Below are 22,633 nucleotides of genomic sequence, written 5' to 3' on the forward strand. Positions count from 1 at the left end.
CCATCGACGACAACGACAACGACGAAGACACCTCTTCCTCTATGTTGCCGTTCGAACTATTGATTCTAATTCTAGCACCACTGTGTAGCACGGCGTGAGAATCACAGATCTTGACCTTATCTTTGAGTCAGACTGTCTCTGGTCGGGCTCTGATAACGAATCTGTAGAGAGGTCGCTTTCTCCCGCCGGCTGCAACTTTTGACCATGAGACGGTCAGAGCACCGGCAGCGGCACGATTGAGCTCCAGCTAAGGTTCGATCAGACGAATGTTGAAGCTGGTTCGGAAAGGAAACCGTTCCTCACCCTTACAAAGCACAGAAACTTGTTTGCTAATTACTGCTACCGCTTCTCTGCGGTCAAGCAAGGATATGGAACGGCGACTTTTCTAAACTCAGCTGCGTGCGATTGTCGTCAGTTTGCTGGTTTGATCAACAAGGATCGACGTGATTTTTACGCCTAGAAAGCTCGCTGAGTTCTACGCTTGTCTCAAACCGCAAGTCATCTGCAGGTTAGAATTTTGGTTCTCAGCTTGGACGGCACAATTGGCCCATGTCAGACAAAGAAATTCTAACGAAATTCGTCGCCTCTCAAGAAAGGAGAATTTTTTGGAAGAAAAGGGGTTGAGCGAGGTGGTATGTGGCAGTCACGTGATTTCTTCTGAATAAATCCGTGGCCCTGATCGCACAGGTGGGCCCGATCACACCCATGTCTCACTTCCGCCATCACTTAGCTCGCTTAGCTCGTCTTCGCATTTGCCCACCCTTCTTCCCTCCTTTGGTTTGCGCATCCTCGCTGTTTCATCCTGTACTTACGGTAGCCTTGGAGCCTCACAGCCCTGCAGCTCCGCCCGCAATACATTTATGCCTAATTTTTGACTCTTTCCTCGCCTTGTCCCGTGTCAGGATCGGAAGGGGCTAAGCAGATGACTGTCAACGAGAATTCCTAAACGCCTAGCGAGCCAATCGCATCCTGGTTCCTGATGGAAGTGGTTTGCCGAACTCAATTTTCCCAGGCCTTCTTGATCGCACACTACTTCCCTCTCACAGATGCAATGGCCTAAGCGAATAAAAGTAGGGTTCCTCAGGGCCACACGACAAGAAGCCACCTTGTACCTGCGGCCAAGGAGAGTCGCCCAAACGCAAAACTCAAAACCAAGCTGTGGCTGATCGAAATCGTCTTGGCTCTGATATCGTCGTTGAGCCGCATGATTTGATTCCATCGGGAGTCCGCGGCCAGCATCTCACCTCGCGGTGGCCCTGACAGTATATCTCTCCTTTGCTGTGGGCACGCAAAGATCAGGGTACAAGCCTCTTTGTGGGAAAGCCACCAACTTAAAACCATCAGTACTGCATCTCGACAACGAGGAGCGACGGTTTATGCCATGGAGGGAAACCTGGCTGTGCTCCTGAATGGTACGACCTTTTCCTTCGCGTAAAGTGAGGCTGCAGGTTGCCGCGATCAACCGCGACCATTGGCGTGCCTCAGTTAGTGCAAGGCACCAAACATCAGACGCACAAGCATCAATCTAAAGAAGAGCTCGCGATCAGCAACACAGAGCTAAATGAAAGCCCTGAAACTTTGCTAGACCCAATTGCAGGTGCTAGCCAATAGCGCTTGGAGGGCGTCAATGCGGTTGCGGCTCTGTGAGGAGCAGTGTGTGAGGTAAGCTCTTGCGAGATTGTCAGCTACAGGGTCGGCAAAGAAGTACGATCTTGGATCACGATCTGGACTGAACAAATGAAAACTGTCTGAAATCGAAGTGAATCATCTTTGCTTGCTCGCTCATTGGCTAGCTTACGGTGTGGAGCGCGAAGAGGGAGGAGGGCAAAGCCAAGGCGAAAGCTGGAAATCGAGGGTCGAACGTTGCGGTGAAAACCTCTGTTGATGATGACGACTTGGCATTGGTGTTACCCGGTGCGAGGGCAATCGTCGTTGCTTTCTTGGAAGACGATCGGCTCTGGCTCATCAGAGAGAAAGAAAAAAAGAGGGGAAGAGTGGAAGACTGTCGAAATTTGCAAGCGAGTAGCTGATCTGCGACTGTCTCGTCTCAAATCCCATTCAACCTTCCCTACGGTTCGATTGGGTTGTATTCCCATTCCTCATCAAGTTTTGAAACGGTTTCATGGCGTGAAGACACTTTGTAGTCAAAGCATCGTCGTCCGAACCATCAATTCGTAACATAGCGTGAACAATACGGGAGCATAAAAGAAGATTAAGATTGCGGGATGAGCGTGAGTGTGCTCACAGGCTCGAGAGGCTTCCCCGTACGGGGGCCGGATGAGCTCAAGAGAGCGTGAAGACAAAGGGGGGGGGGGGGAATACAGAGTGGGGAAAACACTAGAGAACGGCGAGATTTTCTAAGCGAGCAGCTACGAGAATGGTGGTGATTGGAGAGAGAGCATTCTGTAGCTGCGTGATGACTTGGCAAAATCCCTAACCACGGATCACATCACATGACATTTGTCACGTGATTACCAGAAATGCGCGGTCGAGCGATTGAAATGCATGTCAGAGGGCTTTTTTTGTCCCCTTTATTCTTTAATTCTTTGTGATATTCGTCGGGGGTATTTTGCCTAACCTGCCTTCTACGCTAAGGATACGCAAACGCCTACGTCAAGTCGAAGAAATGTCGGAGAGTGCCGCGGTGTGCCGGCGTCTACCAGCCTTCTCCACGCCGCATTCTTCTTCACGACGACGAGAGAAGAAAAAAAATAATTAGATGTCCCATTCCATATCTACCCTTTCTTTCGAAATCGTCGTCGATATGAATGTCATCATGGCTCAAGCCATCTTGCACTGTACCTCGCAAAAGGAGTCTCGTGAGAATACGCCCTTGCCTCAGTCAATGGTTGCCAATTTAGCCAGTGCAAGCCACTTGCCAGTGTGCCGGGACTCGAATCATGGTTTGTCCTCGTGTACAATCAATCGCCTGACTAGCTACACAGAGCCCGCGAGCACCTCTCTAAATCTTCTCTGCACCCTTGTCATCGAGGGGCCTGCTCTGTCTGTCTCTGTCTCTCTCTATCTCTCTCTCTCTCTCTCTCATTCTCTCTCTCTCTCGCTTGTGGCTTGAGCGTAGAGGCGTCGGAATTCGTTCGACGAGTCTGATTGATCTGAACCTTTTCTTCGGCTAATGGGACGAACCCTCGATTAAGACACTTCCGTTCTCGCTCTCTCCTCTCTCTTGAGTAGCATTATGGCATGAACCCTGTGAGGGGAGTTCCGCTCTCCTCCTCGTCGTCAAACCCAAAGTGTGCAGCAGCCTCTGATCCTTTGACACTGTGACGGCCGGCTCGTGTGAAATTTGAGAAGACCCTCTTGGCGCAAGTCACGTTTAGGCGCTTCTCTATCACCGCTTGTGTGATATCCTTGTCTCGCCAAGTCACAGGTCAAGCCATTGCTTCATCGACATCGACAAGCCTTTGCCTTCTCTGCCGCCGTCCCTGCTTCTCTTTTTCTGTAGCTCTGATAGACAAGGGTCGATCGATCCGCTCTCCACCCTCGCTCTGCTATCCTCATCTTCATCTTCATCCTCATCTTCATCCTCATCCTCATCTTCATCCTCATCTTCATCCCCATCTTCATCCCCATCCCCATCCTCTCTCCCTCCTTCCTCATCTCATCATCCATCGTCAAGCTCCTCATCCTCGCCGCTTCACAATACGGTAGCTTCTACTTGCTGCAAAGCTAGAGCAAGATCGTCAAGACATCAAGACCAGATATCACCAAACCAACAACCACAATGTCGAAACCCATCCCAGCGACATGGCGAAGGGGCTCAGCAATGTCTGAATCTCCCTCCTTCACACCCAGCGATGTTGCTGCCGGTGTTGAAACCCCCCTCGGATCGAGCGAGAACGAAGACGGCATGGCCTACCTCCGTTCCATGAGCTACGTCCACACTTCGGGTCGTTTCAGCTCCTACTCCATCATGGATGACTCTCGACGCGCAACACTGGTCAACCCTGGCACTCCCACCGACTATTCTTCCGAGACCGACTCGCAAAAGGGCGGCAAGTTTGACACAACTACCAAGAAAAGTCCTCTTCGGGACAGTCGATCCTGGGAAAACCATGCTGAAATGGGACAAGTTCTCCCCGAAATCACGCCTGAAGCTGTCAAGAAGATGAAGTACGGTCGTTTGAGGTACATCGATGGTTTGCGTTTCCTTGCTGCCATTGTTGCGCTCACTTCCACTGTGATCGGAACACAGAACACAAAGTGGGCTGTTGGAAAGAGCATTCTCTATCCCTTCGGCTCTGATTTTGCTCTCACTCTCTTCCTTGCGATTCAAGGCCGAGCTTTGGCACTTCCTTGGCTGATCAACCGCAAAGACGCATGTAAGAGCTTCAACGATGCTGCAGCCAAAGCCAAAGCCGCTAAAGCTGCCAAGGCTAATGCTGCTCCCAAGGCTCTTGACGAAAAAGCAACCCCTCAACCAGTCCAAGGAAACAAGGCAGAGTCCGAGATCAACACTCCTGACTTCAAGCTCTACGGAATGGCCATGATTTCTCGTCCCTTCCGATTCCTCCTTCCTATCCTTTTTGTGACCGGTGTTCAATACGGTTTCTGCCAAGCCACCGGTTTGTACCCAAACAACCCTAACTTCGAAAGCCTGATCGGAACCCGACCGGGATGGTGCTTCAGGAATGCCTCTCAATGGATCATTACCGCTACCAACCTTTTCACCTCGGAAGACCGCCCCACAGAACTTCGCAGTGAAGCTGGACCCCTCTTCTACCTCCCCTGGTTCTTCCAGAACAGCTACTACCTCTACGGTCTTAGCATGATTGTCAGCATCCTGCAGCGAGACACCCGAGTAGCATTCTTGCTCATTATGGGCCTGCTCAATTGGTGCACTCTTTCGTACCTCGCTCCCGCACTCCTCGGTCTGCTAGTAGCTGAACTCGACATTTCGGGCCACTTCGCTCGTCTTCGCAAACACAAAGTAGCAACCTGGGTCATTCAGGGATTCTGCACCGCCGTCCTGCTCGTTTTCCTCCTTGTACCCCAAGTGCGAGACGCAATCAACACGGGACTTTCGCACCTCCAAGTGATCCGACCCACCAACCGTAACGGAGCCAACATCTACTCTGTCATCAAATTCACCGATGTCATTTGCTCCTTGCTCCTTCTCACCCTCCTAGAACTCTCGCCTCTCTCCCAAAAAGTGCTCTCCATCACGCCCCTCTGCATGGCAGGCCAACAGATCGGAGCAGCTATTGTAGCGATGCACGCTATCGTACTCTGGTCGATCATGCCCAAGATCTTCCCCATGACGGCGGATTCTTCGATCACTTCAGGTGCTGCGACGAACCTCGCTGGTATTTGGGCTCTGACGTTGATTATTACATTGGCGTTGAGCACGGTGTTTAGGGTGATGATTGAGATTCCAAGTGAGCTGCTGGGTAGGGCGACACTAATATTTTTCTATGGGCAGGATGATATGCAGCAATTGAGCAGTGTTTCGTTGCAGCATGTGAATAAGGCTAGGAACTCGGGCTATTTGCTGCCGATTCCGAGTCTGGGTAATCCGATGGCCAAGTTGGGTTTGACTAAGGTGCCTTGGTAATCACACACACTCACTCTTTTCGATTTGTAAAGTCTTGTTCTGGTTGTCGATCCTTACGTTGTTCGATTCGTTGATGTAATCTTTTCGCTGTTAGCAATGGACACTTTTCCTTACGAGACACATTGATATTTTGAGAGAACTCTGCTGATGGTCTTTGAGCTGCAAGAATCTTAGACGATGAATTGCCGTGAAAGAAATGGATTCCTACGGCCTTGTTTGCTTCTGTACAAGCAGGCGCAATGCACACGTTGATCGTGAGAAATGGGCTTGAGTAAGTGCATTCGGCAACTGCATTCAGCAAAACAGAGGTGAGCCTTTGCAACGAGAACTGCTTTCAATCTCTGCAACTCCTGCTACGGGCGCACATCTGTTCACTGTGAGGGCACATGGCAATGATGATCAAGTGATAAAGTGATAAAATATGCATTGGAAATCGGTGAAAAGGGATACTAAACGCAGAGGGAGGTTGGAAGTAATACGAACGAGCGAGACAAAAGGAACCCATAACGAAGCAGGAAAGGGGCATCTACAAGCATCGGCATGCAGGGCATCTAGAGATAACGCAGAGCAGAAATGATCGCCAAAGCAGTCACTGCGCTGGCACCCCAACTAGCACTCCTCTTGCTGGCGGCTGAACTGTTCGCTGGAGTCCGCAAACTAGGCGGCAAACTCTGGACGCCGGCACCTGTCGCCGTCGCCGTCGCCGTCGCAGCGGTAGCTACACTAAGGGCACTGATACTTGCCTGCGCGTTGGTCACGGTAGGGAAGAGCTGCACAGCGTTCTGGTTGGGAAAAGTAGAGTTTGCAGGATCCAAGATCCTAAACTCGCCACCAACGCCTGTCGACAATACATCCGTCTTTCTAAGTGCGTTGTACCAAGTGACCGACTCCAAGTTAGGCAGTTGTTCTTTCACCTGATCAGAAGTAAGTACCTGTAACCAACTGATGCGGTCTTGAATGGTGCTGTCCCTCTGATGAGTCCCGGCCTCTGCAATGACAAAGGGGACGGAGCTGGAGGAATACTTGTCGTGGAAAGGTTTGACCGTTTGGATATAGTTTGCTGCGGTAGCGAGGTTGTTTGTCGGTGGGTAGTAATCGACACCGATCATTTGGACTGTGGAGTTGAAGTTATCTGGCATGTATTGTTCGTAAACTTCAAGATTAGCGGCATTGGGACAGTAAAACATCTTGACCGAGGGTGCGATAGTTTTACAAGCGGCCGAAACCTGTGCCCAAGCAGTTTTGAACTCAGATACACCCATATCGTTCATTGGAGCATACTCTCCCGTTGTGACATAGTAGTTTACCTCGTGAGCAAACCTTAACCTAACCTCAACTCCAGCGTCTGTAAACCGTTTCAACACCTGGCATACAGCCCGAGCTTGCGAGTTGTCTGTTGCGGTAAAGCCACCCCATGAACCAACAGGCATGATGGATGCTTCAAGAATAGCACCAGAGGCGTAAATGTCCGGAGCATGGGCGAGCAGCTTGGCGCCGTTATAGATGGTTCCATAGGTAGTTTGATCATAGAATCCATACGTATAAGATTGGCCCCGACCTGCGAGTAAGCCGTTGATGGCGACCATCGATTGGACGCTACCTCCATCCGAGCCGACATCGGGGATGAAGCCTATGGGAAGGCCATTGAGCTTGATAACATCTGAAACTGCGCGCGGGTGAAGGATATGGGCTGGCATCGTTGCGGTGTGCAATGCAACTGCCATCGAGCGAATTGCGCTGGAACGGATGGATGAAGGGAATGAGTTAGATGAGACGCAAAGGAAAGCAAGCAAGCCAAGACTTGTTGAAGCTTGGTCGAGGCAGACCTAGGCAGGGCCAGGAGCAACAGATGGACATGTATTTTTGCTTTGCTTGCCGATCCTATCTTGACAAAAGCGGCAAAAGAGTCGAGAGAACGGTCTTGTACAAAGTGGACTTGGCAACCTCGGCACCGCCCAAAGCCCTTCTACCCTGCATCTCGATCAAGTGTAGTCTCAAATCGGAAGCCTTTCTCATCGCAATCGCACCAAGCTGAGAGAGATACACATTTTCTTCTGCCCAAAAACGGCTTTCAAGATCGGTAGCAGCATCGAGCAGAGTCTCAAAGGTCATAAGAAGAGAGAGGCAGAGAGGAAAAGAGGCAGAAAGGAAGGGGGCAGAGGCAGAGAGAAGAAAAGTGGCTTCATGTCTGTCTTTCGCTAAGCGAGCTTAACGTTGCTCACCTTTTTTGAATCTATTGTTTTTGGTCTGAATTCGGCAGAAGGGAGATAGCCTCTGCTCCCAACCTCTCTCGGGGCTCGTAGCCGCCCCGGAAATCCGTTGCCTGTCGTTGCCCGTGCCCACGCCCATGCCGAAACGGGTCAAGGACACTGATTCCATGCCTGTGTTGATGGCCCAGCAGAGATCCATTCTACCAAACCAAGCCGGTCCTGATGGTCGGGGCTTAAAATTGCCATCTTTCTTCATATCTCACGCGGGTGTTTGTCGATCGGCAAGGTGCAGCTGTAGATCAGGATCGGCTTGATCTACTCTGTGACCACCTTTCCCCCGATACAATGTTTGCTCTTCATCGGGAACCACCTTCACTGCATGCTAACGCCACACGGTATCTGGATACGAACACACATGACAAACAACGATCAAACAAGTAGCAAGCATCGCTGAGAGCGATCTAAAAATTGCGAATAACCTCAAAAGCGCCGATATCAGGCATCGACTTGCATCCCGCAACCCTCCCCTTGCATTGGCTCAACATTCGCCAACACCTCCCTCCCACTCGCGCTCGCAATCCACCTTCCTCCATCCTTACTGCCACATCCCTCTTCCAACGGATCGCTCGCCAACACTTGGCGCATAAACTCTTCCTCAGGCTCTTGAATCAAAGCTCCCCTAACCCTGATAACTGTTGTGCTTGAGGAGAAAGAACTGATACTGGTCGAAATGGTATGGTTCGAAATCGACCTTGCTCCCAACCCTGCTGAATCTGCTTCTGAGAACTCGGCAGCACTCGAACCAGCCTCTGAACCAGATAAACCCAACGTTCTGGTCGAAGCATCGCTCTGTATCGACGCCAAGCTCGAACTATCCGCCAAGCCAACCAAACTGCCCGAGGTGGAAGAATCGGTGAATTCGGGCAACTGATCCATCTCACTCACCGACAACCCTCTGGCCATGATTGCCCTTACACAAGCCATCGTAGGCAAATTGACTATCTCCTCCATCGTTGCCCTTTCCTCCGGATCAGAGTTCAAAAGTCGTGTGAGAACGCGGAGCATCGGTCCACTAAGCGCACTTAGATCAACATCCGAAAAATCATCCCTCCTCAACTTCTGCCACGCTTCCCCGTTATCCGGCAACTCCACATTCCCCGCCGCCTCCAAAATGATCAATCCTAAACTAAACACATCCGCCGCCTTGCCATACTCTCCATGAAAAATCACCTCTGGCGCTAAATAAACCCTATCACCCTCCCTCTCCAACCCTCTCCCCCTCTCAGCCACCCCAAACTCCACCCCTGCACACTGCCCCGTCTCATCACCCAAGCCAGCACCCAAGCCAGCACCCAAGCCAGCACCCCTCAACGTCATCTCCGCATCCACAAGCGGCCATCTTGTAGCCATTCCAAAATCTCCAATCTTCAAGGTTCCATGTTCGGTAATCAAAACATTCGCCGGTTTCAAATCCAAATGCAAAATCCCATGTCCATGAATATATTCCACTCCACTAGAAAGTTCAGCTAGAACCTTCCATAATCTCGGTTCTTCCAACGCCCCCACTTGTTGTCCGTACTCTTCTAAAAAGAAAGCAAGCGAACCAAGCGGACACAGTTCTAACTGCAAAAAAAGATGCCCTTCTTCCTCCCACGCGCCGAGAAGCGAGACAATGTTCACATGGGACTTACCCGATTTGGACAGAGCTCTTAAAACATCGACTTCTTCTAGTCTTCGCAGACGATCTCTGGGACCGAGATAGGCTTTCTTCATTCGCTTCACAGCGTACGCGTAGCCAGTGGATCGGGAGACGGCTTTGACCACTTCGCTGAACTCTCCAGATCCGATGGTTTCTTCAACCGTGAATGCCGTCTCCAGATGACCATGCTTCGTTGTGGTACAGTCAGAGTCAGCCGTGGAAGCTGAAGCCTTCTGTGGCGTTTCTTGACAAGTCGATGTTTCCGACAAGCTCGATTTGCGGTGTGGTCCCATGAGTTCAAGTCGATGAGCTCGCAACTTTGCATTCTGACGTCGAGTCGATGGCGATGGCGTGGTGAGAACTTGAGCTGCTTCAAACCACTTGATCTGTGCTGCGTTGCGTGTTGGTGTCATTGGTTCCAAATCCTCCCCGCCGGGGTGCAACGTCATTGTGGTCGTGAGAGGTGTCGAAGGAGGCAGCAATTCGCCGTTGGTATCAGTGCCAGTGCCAGCAGCAGCAGCAGCAGCCACGGCCTGTGCATCTCGAATGAAGCTTGCGTTTCGGCTGATAGTGCGCTTGCCTAGGCCAGCAGACCGAACACGAAGCGTCTTGGGTGCACCAGCAGCTTTGCAAGTGTCCACGGAAAGCATCTTACGGCAAGGTGCATGTGTCCCACTGGAGGAAAGAGTGGTGATGGTTCGTTTACCCTTTTGAAGCCTGTTGACATCACGAATGCGGCCAGACTGGACGCTGGGACTGTTGGGCACATCCGAGAGGTTCTCGTCGTCCTCTGTACTGTCGCCTGCGTTGAGAGTCTGGAAGCCATGAGCATCCGGATGAGGAGAGCGGCGACTGCGTGGTAAGTAGCCGAAAGCAACTCCATGGCGAGCAGAGAGCGTAGATGGTGTGCTAGCATTCGGAACGCCAAGGTTGATGAGATTCAAGGTCGGGCTGTCGCACGAATCTGGCAACACAGGCGATCCTGTGCTTACGCCATTCGAAACAGCGGGATCCTTGGCAGGCGAGTTGACACCCAATGGCGATCGACCGAGCCCATTCGGATGAGCGCCGCTCATCTGACCTCGAAGACCAGACGCAAGCTTAGGGAACGGCACCAGTGGAGTGGAAGTTGCCTTCTTGACTGGCGTATCCGGCATGGCGTTCGTAGATCGATCTGCTGTTGCAGAAGCATGTGCCGTCGCAGCTGCCACGACTTCACGCAGACCAAGCGCATGTCCGAAGTTGGGAGGCTTGGGCGGAAGTGGCAAGGCGTCCGAACCGCCATCTGCACCCTCCGAGTTCTCGCGTGCACGGTTTCGCTTCGAGACGAGACCGGTCGACATGAAAGCAGCTTGCAACGGCTTGACGCTCTTGAAGTTCTGCGGTGTGAGATACTGGCTGGTAGCGTCGATAGACTCGGATGTCGGCCTGCGTTCGCGAGCCAATCGTGCGGGGCTAGCTGCGCTGGTGCTGGTTCTGGATCGCACACGCGGGATAGGGTCGGGAGATGAGTTGGCAGAACCATTCTCGCTCGAGTTGAAGCGTGTCTGGTGCATGAGCGATGACCTCTCCTTGGGTCCGAAAGAATGTATAATCGTTCGACTCACTGGGCGTGGAGCAGGCGAGTCACGATGGAAGCTGGTCTCGTGACGTCGAAGCGCATCTTGCAAAGGCGAAGAGAGGTCGTCGAGTACATTTCCGAGTACCGATGTGGACGGCATAGGCGAGTCCTTCGATGCGGGTGTCAAGGCGGAACCCATCCTCTTGCGATTGCTCTTGATGCTTTGCTCTCCATCACCAAACGCAACACCACTGTCGTCGGCGGGAGTGTTGGCCTGGAGAACGTTGCCAAAAAGACTGTGCGGTGTAGCAAACTGCGGTGTCGTCTCCATGTAACTTGGTGATGCTTCGCAACCGAAACCTCGTAAAGGAGCGCTTTTCCGCCGTGCTGGAGTGCAGACGAGATCAAGCTGGTCAGAGGTCATGTCTGTTGTGGCGACTGTGCTCGACTCGGTCTGTGTCGGAGCTGAAGCTTTTGCTACTGCTTCAATCTCGTCCTCGAACAGCTTGGCAGTCGGGAAGGAGCTCGTGGAAAGGTTGGCAGGCCTGCTGCGTCTAGCCTCGCGCAAGGGTCTCATCTCGGAATCTCGATCGGGGGCGTGCATGGAAGGACGAGGCTGGGTTGCAAACTCGAACAGGTTGGCTACACCTGGAAGCTTCTCGCCAAGACCAGCGGAGGCACTGATGCTGCGTGGCGTGAGGAACTCGGAAAGTGGACGATGCGATGCTGCAGAAGAGGAAGCTCGAGTGCGATGCGGTGCTCGTGGTTGAGTGTAGGGAGCGCCCATTGCGGGACCGAAGCGATTGCTGTGTGCGGCGGGCTCGTCGAGTTCCATACCACCGCCCGTTGTAGACCGTTGACGTGCTGGTGTACAGAGTTGCTGTGATGGATGACCAGAGAGAGGTGGGCTGGTCTGAGAAGGCTGACGGGATCTCGCTTGGCGAGCCAAAGGTTGGGAGGCGCTGGTGATGCTTTGTGCGGATGAGCTCGCCAGTGTGTGGGTTGTGCTCGAGGATGATGATTTGCGACTGAGGCGATGTGTTGGTCGGCTACCCGGTTGCAACATAGGTTCGCCAAGATCGAGGTTGAATGCGGAACCGGGATCCAAAAGATCTTGCTGTTCGTACAATGGCGAAGGAGAAGCTGGAGGTAGTGTGTCGAGATGGCCCTCATCCGAGTCAATGTCCATCTCGATATCATCCAAGCGTTGGTGCGAGTCTGAAGAGCCAAAGAGCGTGCGTGAGAGTCGGCATGCTTGTGAGCCCTGGTCAGAGTCGCGCGATCCAGCTCTCAGCATGGGTTGAGACGAAGGACCAGCAAGAGCGTTCGGCTCGATGCCAGCATTGGCGGAAGCAGAGCTGACATCAGAGCCAGAGCCATTGCTGACGCCGCGATGATGCCAGAGATGATGCTCAGCGTGAGCTGGCAATGGACTTGTGTGTTCTTCAGGGCTGCCGAAGGACTGGAGATGCTGAAGAGGGACGGTCCTCTTGATGCTGCCGAAGGGTAACTGATGATCGTGCTGGTCCGCATGCATGTCAATGTTGTGAGACTCTTCTGTGGGTGATAGCTTGGCGAGTGGTGCCAACGAGGAAAAGGCATGCGAGCGTGGGATGGAGACGGTCTGTGGTCGCAGTTCAGTTGCTGGAACGGAGGGAAGTTGGTCCATCCAAGAAGCAAAAGGCGATTTATGGAAGGCGTGAGAGCCAAAGCTAGGTGGAGGCGTCATGATGGCCTGCGATTGAAGGTGCAAGTCCACGTTGCGTGGTGGATGAGAGGCCTTGTTTGGCGAGATGGAAGAGTCGTGGTTGTGATTCATTGTGTCCTATCAACACGACCTCGGAGGCCTCCGGGCGGCGTTGGCGAGAGAGTGAGGAGATGTTTTGTATGCAGAGGGCTGAAAGCGTGCTGAGTCGGATCGAACGAGCCTGTGTTTTGATCGCTGAGGCGGAGAATAGAGAGGTGCAAAAGCTAGTGTGCATACGGGTATCGTTTGGTGGTTGAGATGATGCACGCACTCGCTTAGATCATTGAAGCTGGCTCTTTACAGCATGAAATTGTTATGGTTGATGGAGGTCGACTGAAATGATCCTTGACGATATTTGCCTTTGTGATGGTGCAAGTGCACTGATATGAAGATGGAGGGAGAAGTTAACTCGACGCGGTCGGAAGTCCAAGGCAGTGCTGCTATCCGCTGCTAAATGTGGATGTACGCGGTATGACTGTCTAAAGCACGACTAGAATGGAGTTGATTCTGTGCTGAAATGGTGGTAAACGGATGGATGAGTTGTTCTAAAGGTGGTTGTCGATATGCGGATGTAGATGAGGCGAGTTTGGCTAGCGCGTAGATTGGATGCTTAGTCGCAATGTCGAAAGATGCGGGTATCTGCGACAATGGTGCGTGACACTGTAAAGACGGAAGATGGTGATAGTGAATACGTGACGAAGTACTGCTAGAAATGGTGTTGGTGATGAAAGATAAGATGGTCAAGCGAGAGAAGTGAGGAACGGTGGTGATGGAAGACGGTCGACCAACTAATGGAAAGGGAAAAGCAAAGGTCGAGCACAGTTTGGCGGCGGATGCAAGAGAGAGAGAGAGAGAGAAAGAGGGAGGGAAAGAGGGAGAGATAGCTATGTGTGAGTGTCAACTGTCAGCGCGTAATTGGCAGTCGCAGCGGATCAATTTCGTTGGCCGAGGCCAGAGACAGAGTGAGAAATCGGCACAGCAGCAGCTCACTCAGTCCGCTAAAAGATGCGTCGAGTTTCCTTGAGATTTCTCCGAGCGAAAATTAGCGCGCCGTGGAGTCGTACTTGCCCAACTCGAACTGAGCCATTTTTGGCCACGCAACAGGCAGGAGAAGACGCGAAGGAAGGGGGAAGGCGAAAAGAAAAGAAAAGAAAAGAAAAAAGAAAAAAAGAAAAAAAAAAAAAGAAAGAAAAAAAAGAAAAGAAAAGAAAAAGAAAAAAGAAAAAGAGAAAAAAAAAAAAAAAGGTGGAAAATGCAGCATTTCTTTCCCCTTTTTTTCTTGGCCAACGCGAAGAGAGCACAGCGCGTCGCACATTTGGCGATTTCCTTTCCTTTTTCAGGAGAAAAAAAAACACACACACAGACACACACCCACTTCCTCACACACGCCCGCAACGACCAAAAAAGACGCCACCTCCTGGCGTGTTGGAAAGAAAGGGGATTATCCAGACCCTGACAGCTGCTGCTGTTGCCGCAGACATGCGTGTGGTCCACACTCATTCGGCCTGCACACAATAAAAAGTTATCATACTCAGTCCCCGTGATACATTGCATGCTCGTCCTAACCCTCACTACTGCGGGCTGTTTCAAGAATGGAAGCGAGATTGAGAAGAACCGGGACAAGAGGAGGCAAGAAAGATGGTGGCGTCAGAAAGCCACGATGCAAAAGCTATGCTACGACTCCTCGCCGACGTCTGCTCACCTCTTCCCATTCTTCGGTTTAGGGATGCACAACAATGTAGCGCGAGGTGTAGCTTCATCTTCTTTCTTTGTCTCAGATCTCTCCACAATGAAAAGTCTGCTTTTGCTTGTTTTTTTTGGCACCTTGTCTCAAGCCCCATGCCCTGATTCCCAGCAATTCTCCTCATGGATCACTGCCATGCTAAGGGGAGCTGAACATGCAATCATCTATCCAAGGGATTACCAGCACAGTCGATCCGAACCTCGTCCCCTTTCTTCTTTCATTTCTCTCCTCGCACCGTTTTTTTTTTTTTTTTTTTTTTTTTTTTTTTTTTTTTCCTTTTTCTTTTTCTTTTTCTTTTCAATTTTCCCCTTTTTTTTTTTTCGGGAAATTGAGGTCGCCTCGCGTCTCACTTGACAAGAAGACGTCCGCGTCGGGTCGCGTTCAGTCACGTGTCCCATTCCCTTAGCTGCTCCTAACAGACTTTCGATTCTACTGCCACTTCTCTCTGGATTCTTGGTAACCGATCCAAGCTAAGGCCATATCGCAGATGATACAGTCAATTCAGGCAGAGAAGCTTGCCTATCTTCTAGCCTTCTGTTGTACATCCCGATCAAGCAAAGTCGGAGGCTGCTGCTTATCTAGCTTACAAGCTTCAGTTCAGTCCGCCTCTGCCGTTTCACTTCGTCCGAAGAAATTACTCAATTACTCATCCAAAACACAGTCCAAATAGAGGCACGGAAAAGCGTTCTGAAAATGAACCAACGAGTCCCAGGCTCCATTGCAGATGATTGTATTCCAGCCAAGGACAAGATTGACAGCCTCATGGCAGCTCAGAAGATCTCCGCTGCGTAAGGACAATCCTCAAATCGATGTCCAACCTCGCCACAATCGTCGCAAGGCTCATTCTCCCCCTGTGCACCATTGCCACTACCATCACCGTTGCTGGGTTGAGCCTTCTGTGCTTCCGGTCTGTTCCCGTTCAGTAGCTTATCGCAATTCTCCAACGCATGACCTCGCTGAGAGCACAATCCGCAAAAGTCGAGTTCCTCTTCCTCCTCCTCGGCTTCGACAGCAGTCGTCTTTGGCTTCTCTGAACTCAGCCTCCAAGCCGCTGCTGCTGCTTCCTGCTTGGGCTGGTCTACAGCGATACTCGCCACGCTCCTGCCGTCCTGCTTGTCCACTGTCCAAGACTTGGACAAGCTACGAGAAGGACTGCGCTCATCCAACTTTCGCGATAGACGTTCCACTTCAGCCACCAATTCCTCCTCTCGGAAGATACGTGCTTCCACAAGGGCTTCGAGATGCGACACTTCCTTCCGCAGCGAATCGGTCGTCTCGCGTCCTTCCATCTTGGTTGCTTCGAGTGTACACTTGAGGTCGGCAATGATGCTCTGGCTGCTATGCAATTGTGCTTCGTTGTCAGCAAGCTTTTCGGCTAGCTCCCAAGTGGATGCAGTGCCAGAGACGCCTTCGTCAGCCTCGAGCTGCTTTCCGAGTGACTGCACTGTGAGCTCCAAAGCACGCGACTTGGTCTTGGCTTCCTGGGCGCGAGCTTCGAGGTCAGACTCCAACAGCTTGTGCTTGGTCTTCATTTCGTTGTTCTCGTCGCTGAGCTGACGTACGAGGTAGCTGAGACCAGACATCTGGTTCGCAGAGGAGATCGCCGAGACGTCGCTGGCTGCATATGCGCCGTTGGAGGAGACACGGTGCGAAGACTTGAGGTTGCTGCTGACACTGCTATTTGACATGGCCGAAAGACGGTGGGCGTCTTTGCGCTTAGTGTCGTTAGGCGATCGAAGCGATGCATCTAATGCAGCGCTGCCTGGTTCCGCATCATCTGAGCCGCGTGTCGTGTCAGTGACCTGGTCCAATCGCAGCCGCAACTGTCGCAGCTCTGCTTCCTTGGCTTTCAGTTCCTTCTCCGATTGCTGCTTCTGTCGGACGAGCTCAGTCTCCAGCTCCAGCTTCTCGCCTTGCAAGCGTTGGGTCGCACTGGTGAAGCTACCATCATGACCGCTCTTGAGTGCGTTAAAGTTCTCGGCATCGGCTCGCAAGCCTTCCAGCTCGGCTCTCTCACGCTCCAGTGCCAACTGGCTTTCCTGCAGAGCATGTCGAGTCTCCTCCAGTAGAGCAAGTTGCTCCTTGCTTGCCCTCTGCGCCTTCTCAAGTTCGCCCTTGACACGCTTGAGCTCGTTCTTCAAGCTGTTCTCCACCTCGTGCGACTTGTCTCGCCTCTTCTGCGCATACTCCTTCTCCTTCTCCAAGGCAAGCGCTGCTTCGGCGAGTTGATCTTCGTACTTGCCGAGCTTGTCCTGCAAGTGAGCCACTTGCTCTCGCAGAGCCTCGTTGTCGATAGCTGCAGCCGAACCTGCTTCGGGTGCATTGCGAGTCTGCGATGATGCGTGAGCAGCCTGCAGCTCCTCGACGCGGGCTTCTGCTGCTCGGATAGCTTCTTGCGCTTTGTCCTGCAGCAACTGCATGTTGTCGAGCACCTCAACCCGTTCAGTGTCGATCTCCTCGATCCTTTGCTCGTACAAGCTGATGGTCTCGCGGCCGGCGTCCTTGAGCTCATCGATTTGGCGGGTCAAGTCGTCGCGAGCGGTCTGCGCTTCCTCTTCGAGACGTTTCAAGGACGATTTGAGGCTGTCGATCTCGGCATCCTTGAGCTTGAGTTGCGTCTCGAGCGCTTCGCCGTGGTGTTGCTGCTCCGACTCTTGGTGGATACGGTTCTTCATCTCGGTGACGAGCTGCTCGCTGGACTGCAACTTGAGTTGCAGATTCTTCTGACGGTTCTCTGCTTCCTTCTGGTATCGCTCGTGGTGGTCGGCTGTCTTGCTAAGCTGCTGGTGCGCTTCAGCAAGCTTCTCCTTGAGCTCCTTTTCGCGATCCTCGATCTCCTTGCGTCGGCGGACCTCGTCATTGCGTTCGATACGACGTTCTTCCTCCATCTCGGCCTGTCTGTCGCGCGCTTCAGCTCGCATCTTGGCACGTTCTGCTTCCAAGATGGCTTGATTGGATCGAGCTTCCGATACCCTCGCCTTCCTGGCTTCCTGAGCGCGCCCAAGTTCTGCATTCTGCTTCTCGAGTTCCTGAACTTGCACACGAAGTTGTTCGAACTCTGCCACTTGCTCCTCGTAAAGTGAAAGAGGCACAACGGCTTCAGCGACAAAGTCTTGTGTGAGAACTTCTGTCTGACCTGCACGAACCTCTGCTCTGGACTGCCAAGGAGCAGGGAGTTGAGCAGACTTGCGAGGCGTCAGATCCATCTGTTCGAGCAGCGAGAGGTTCTTGTCCAAGTTGGAGTCTGTGGTGGACATTGTGTCTTGCTTAGCGACGGGCGAGGCTTCCATGTCAAACGGATCACGAGCGAGTCGGCTGCTGGAGCGGAAGGAGAGGACGCTGGATGCGCGCTCGCCAACACGGCCATCCTTTGTAGGGCTGGGAGGTGGAGGCATACTGGCATCGGATGTAGTGGCAAGACCAGCTGGTGGTGCAAACATGGAAGCACGTCCCTTTGTAGCTCTAGGAGTAGGAATACCGCCAAGACTTTGTCTCTTCTTGGCGAGACTCGGCGTGCTCTGAAGGAGGCTAGATGCAGCACGTACGCCTGCGATCGAGGACCTGGGAGTCCTTGCTGCGATGGAGGATGCAGATGTCGCGGCTCCAGCGCCTCGTACAGGGCTCGTCTGGTTGACGTTGCTCAAGCTTGGTTGGCGCATGGTTGTATCTCGTTGATCATCGCGCCGGGTAGGCGGTGCGGCGAGACTCTTGCGTGCGGTGAGTCGACTGGCAGGGCGAGAAGCGGAGAGGACCGAGGCTGGTCTGCTGCCAGGGGTTACGGAAGGTGGACGAACGCTGAGACGAGATGAGGTGCGGGATGGTGTCTCGGAGGGTGGCCGTGAGACGGTGCTTGCTCGTCGTCGAGAGGGTGTGATGGCACCTGAGCGATCATGAAGGTCCGAGGCGCGAGAGGATGGTCGATTCGACATTGACGAAGCTGGACGAGGTACGGCATCGGTAGGAGGTACATCGTTGATAGCGACGACTTTGGAAGCGGGACAAAAAAGGCCGTTGCCTGGAGCACATGCAAAGTACTGAGTTCCTTGAACGCTGCCGTCGTTCTTACCCTTGCCGACGCTGTCGCCAGTAAGCTCGAGACCAGCATAGAAGCCAGCTTTGAACTGGACAGGACCGAGATGACGAAGGACACCGACGAGCTGGGATGTTTCCATGTGGACCAAGTCGCCAATCTCGAGTTGGCGTCCTCGACGAATGTCTTGTCTTGCACACGAGGCTGCGGTTGATGATGCATGGGAGGTATGAGATGGAGTTCTGCTGACCATGGAGGGCGTGTAGCTGCTGCGAGCATGGATGTCGGAGTATCTCTTGGGAGTTGCTACAGAGCGTGATGTGCTGGCGACTGCTGATGGAAACGAGCTGGCTGAGCCAGGGGAGAGGTCGGAAGCTGAAGGCGAAACGCGTGCAGGTGGCGTTGCTCTTGTCGGCCGTGGTTCGGATCGAAGTGATGAGTGCGACTTGCGCGAGAGGAAGGAAGCTCGAGGCAAACGACCTGCCTGTAGCAGAGGAGAGTTGCTATCGACATCGCTGTCGTCTTTGCCGATGGGTGAAGAGGCGCCAGGCGACAAAGCAGAAGCAGCAGCAATGCCGCCAATGGTGGAGAGACGATACTTTGCCGGATCGTTCTTAGAGATGGCTTCTGCCAGTGTCTGCTTCTTGAATCTCGTATCGGGACTATCCGCTGCTGGGCTGATGCTGGAACGAGGCGCGAGGGAAGGTCTTGATCTGGCTCCTGAAGGTGTCGGCAAACCCGATCGCAGATGCGAGCTGTTGGGCGTGGTCGGAAGGCCCGACGACATGGCCTCACGAGCGTTCGATCTGTGGCCGTGGCCGTGACTGTGACTGTGACTGTGACTGTGACTGTGACTGTGACTGTGACTGTGACTGCGGCTGTGACTGCGGCTGTGGCTGTGATGTGTTCGGAAGGCAACAAGCTGGTGAGCAAAGTGCCAAAAGGTGTCGTTGCAAACGACCCACCTCAAGGTTGCGCTGTGCTTGGGCCACGCCCCTTTTCCCTTTTCGAAGCGTGCAACCCGATTCACCGCTGACTTGGCTTAGCCATGGGTTGCAACTACTTCCAAGGCTTCCCCTCCTACCTTTCCGACATCGTCCATAACCCCTTGATCCTCATCTGACCGAAGCCACTGCAGCATGAGGACGCGTTCGTCGACTCTACGATCCAATCTCGGCTGAACACCAGCAACAGCCGTGCTTACCAAGGCAGCACATTCGATCCAGCCATCTTGCGTAGCACCATGGCTCCACATCATGACGAGGAGCGGACGTCTTTGCTCGCTTCGCAACCCAACCGCAGCAGCGGTAGCATACGAGCGTCCCAGCAGCAAAACGACCAAGACGACTTCGACTTTGATGCCAGGTTTCGCAAGTGGAAAGCTGCCGTCGCTCGCAAGTTTCGCGGAAAAGCACAGCGTCAAGCCAAGCCTTCCCTCTTGATCACCCATTTCGACGGACTAGGTCGTTCCCAGTCTCTTCTCAATGCCAAGCGTGCTTCCGCTCTTCACCAGCAACAACATGAAGTCACCTCGATGACCTCGGCAGAATTCAGGCAACAGGTCGAGCAGGTCAAGCACGCAATCAGCAAGGGCGTCTATCCAAAGATGATCACCACCGGCTCGAGCGGCTCCTACTTTGTCCGCATCATCGCAGACCCTTCCTCATCTCATACATCCCACTCCAACTCAACACCATTACCACCACCACCACTATCACAGGCTCCTCTCACCACAGTCGCTGTCTTCAAACCCAAGGACGAAGAGCCATATGGCAACTTGAACCCAAAGCGTCAATTCGCACGCAAGTATCTATGGTGGGCCATGGGTCGACCTTGTCTCATCCCCAACTTCTCCTATCTCTCAGAAGTCGGCGCATCCTACCTCGACTCGCGGCTTGCGCTTCAGATGGTCCCCCGAACGGAACTTGTCAACCTCTCCTCGCCAACCTTTCACTATGCATTCAATGACCGCATGGCTCACGAGAAGGACCGCGTTCCGCTTCCAGATAAGATCGGAAGCTATCAAACCTTCTTGAAAGGCTACATCAACGCATCTGACTTCTTACGAAAGCATCCCTGGCCTTCACGTACACGCAGCAAGACTTTGCTCATGCGCGATATGGAAGATGAGAGCCGGGCCCACAAGGTCAGTCGAAAGAAGGAACCTGCTCGTCTTCGCAACTGTGGAGTTGCCATAAAGCGAGCGTTACTTTGTCGTCCATCATGGGAGGATCTTTATGCCGACGGGGCTCCTGTCCGTAGCGATATTGAGAACGGCAGACAGGCCTCAACATCGTCTCCTGAACCAGATGGCTTCCACTGGACACCCAAACGAATGCAGCGGTTCCGTCTGCAGCTCGAGCGACTCGTAGTCCTCGACTTTCTCATGCGCAATACCGACCGTGGCCTCGATAACTTCATGATCAAGCACGATGCTGACAAGGACGAGATCAAGATCGGTGCCATCGACAACTCACTCTCTTTCCCTATCAAGCATCCTAACGAGATTCGTCAATATCCGTTTGGGTGGCTCTTTTTGCCCAGTGATCTCATCGGATTGCCATTCTCAGACGAAACCCGCGAGCAAGTCTTGCCGATTCTGAACGATCCAGTATGGTGGCAGCATACAGTGCAAGGCCTTCGAAGGATCTTCGAACAGGACCCATACTTTGACGAGGCCAAATTCGAAAGGCAGATGAGTGTCATGCGAGGTCAGGGTTGGAATCTGGTTCAGAGCCTGCGAGCGCCGGATGAGGGACCTCTAGATCTTTGCGCACGAGGAAAGAAGCTTATTCGACAAGAGGTCCAGGAGCTTTCGCCGGAGAAGCTTGAGAAGCTTGAAGGGGTCAAGGTGGCCTTAGATTCAGATGGGCAGGCGATCTCGCCTCCGGAAATGGTGGAAACGCAAGGATCGGAAGCTGGCAAACCACCTATTACCCGTACCATCTCGTCAGGTGTGCTGGAAACAGAAAGGAGGCCGATCGGGATGCGAGCTTCTGAGTCGTACAGAAAGGCGCTTTTGCAGGCAGCCAGTACGGAGGCGATATCCAACGATGAAGCGGATGCAGAGGCGGGTGACGAGCTGGTACCTGACGTAGCCTCGGCGGCGATTGACCGCCGAGTTTCTAGCTCGCTACCACACACCTCTATTCTGAAAGACAAGATGCGTGACGATGTGGTATCTTCAGTAGCTGCTCAACCAGAGCCAACCAATTCGAAAATGTTATCACGAGGCCGCCATCACCGTATTGCCTCAGCACACGACGTTAGCACCTATTCTCGTCATCCTCAACGCGGTGCATTCACCAGCAACAACTTCAAAGGCGCAGATGGACACGACAGCATCCTCGGCAGGACAGGCATTGAAATCCTCGAAGGACTAGATAAAGAACGTCGACGACAAAACAAGGTTAACTTTTTCCGACCTCGACAACGATCCAGCACCGTCTCCACCGATCGCACCGAAGACGGCAAAGCAATACACAGGTCAAGACAAGCCTCTGAAGACGCGGGTCGAAGCCGCATAGCTAGACGAGCAGCAGGTGGTGAAAGGAGCTATGATCTCTCGAGCTCGATCGTTTCAGACCCTGGGTTTGCTTCTTCACGATGGCCTCGATCGAAGTCGGTTTCGCGGCAAGGTGAGGGGATAATTGGATCGCTTTATGACCTGCTTAGTCAAGGAGAAGTGTTGTCGGAGGAAGAAGAGCAAGAGCAAGATCAAAGTGTGGGTCAGGGTATGAGTCGGAGAGATATACCCACTATTCAAGCGGTGCTAGAACAAGGCGATTCAGAAGATAGGACTCAGAAAAACGAGGGAGAAGGAGCGGAAGGATCAAGACCAATCGCTTTCACACCACATACTCCACATCCTCAAGCAATCACCAAAACCGACAGCGATGACACAGACTCAAAGAGAACGATCAAAGTGATTGTAGAAAAAATCTCTTCAGATACAAAACAAGCTTGGTTGAAGTGGATCTAAGTCCCTCCCACACTGCCGCGGTCGACGGTATATACCATGATTAGCATTCCACAGACTTTTTCGTAGGCACGCACCACATTTCAATTCC

At 52.8% G+C, this 22,633-nt stretch overlaps 5 protein-coding genes across 5 annotated transcripts; 2 read left to right on the top strand and 3 right to left on the bottom strand.

Annotated features, from left to right (window-relative positions):
- Positions 1-3,742: 3,742 nt before the first annotated feature.
- On the top strand, positions 3,743-5,572 carry UHO2_07151 (uncharacterized protein; the record flags this gene model as incomplete). The annotated part of the gene is made up of 1 exon (XM_041558953.1): positions 3,743-5,572. The coding sequence occupies one exon, from the start codon at positions 3,743-3,745 to the stop codon at positions 5,570-5,572; it is 1,830 nt and encodes a 609-aa protein (XP_041414887.1).
- A 551-nt stretch (positions 5,573-6,123) lies between these two features.
- Positions 6,124-7,269, bottom strand: UHO2_07152 (uncharacterized protein; the record flags this gene model as incomplete). Its single annotated transcript, XM_041558954.1, has 1 exon — positions 6,124-7,269. One exon carries the CDS (start codon positions 7,267-7,269, stop codon positions 6,124-6,126), a length of 1,146 nt encoding a protein of 381 aa, XP_041414888.1.
- A 1,008-nt stretch (positions 7,270-8,277) lies between these two features.
- Positions 8,278-12,861, bottom strand: UHO2_07153 (uncharacterized protein; the record flags this gene model as incomplete). Its single annotated transcript, XM_041558955.1, has 1 exon — positions 8,278-12,861. The coding sequence occupies one exon, from the start codon at positions 12,859-12,861 to the stop codon at positions 8,278-8,280; it is 4,584 nt and encodes a 1,527-aa protein (XP_041414889.1).
- A 2,442-nt stretch (positions 12,862-15,303) lies between these two features.
- On the bottom strand, positions 15,304-19,350 carry UHO2_07154 (uncharacterized protein; the record flags this gene model as incomplete). Its single annotated transcript, XM_041558956.1, has 1 exon — positions 15,304-19,350. One exon carries the CDS (start codon positions 19,348-19,350, stop codon positions 15,304-15,306), a length of 4,047 nt encoding a protein of 1,348 aa, XP_041414890.1.
- A 456-nt stretch (positions 19,351-19,806) lies between these two features.
- Positions 19,807-22,545, top strand: UHO2_07155 (uncharacterized protein; the record flags this gene model as incomplete). The annotated part of the gene is made up of 1 exon (XM_041558957.1): positions 19,807-22,545. The coding sequence occupies one exon, from the start codon at positions 19,807-19,809 to the stop codon at positions 22,543-22,545; it is 2,739 nt and encodes a 912-aa protein (XP_041414891.1).
- Between the last annotated feature and the right edge of the window lie 88 nt (positions 22,546-22,633).

Source organism: Ustilago hordei (genome assembly GCF_900519145.1).
Source record: "Ustilago hordei strain Uho2 genome assembly, contig: UHO2_contig_24, whole genome shotgun sequence".
Lineage (NCBI taxonomy): Eukaryota > Fungi > Basidiomycota > Ustilaginomycetes > Ustilaginales > Ustilaginaceae > Ustilago > Ustilago hordei.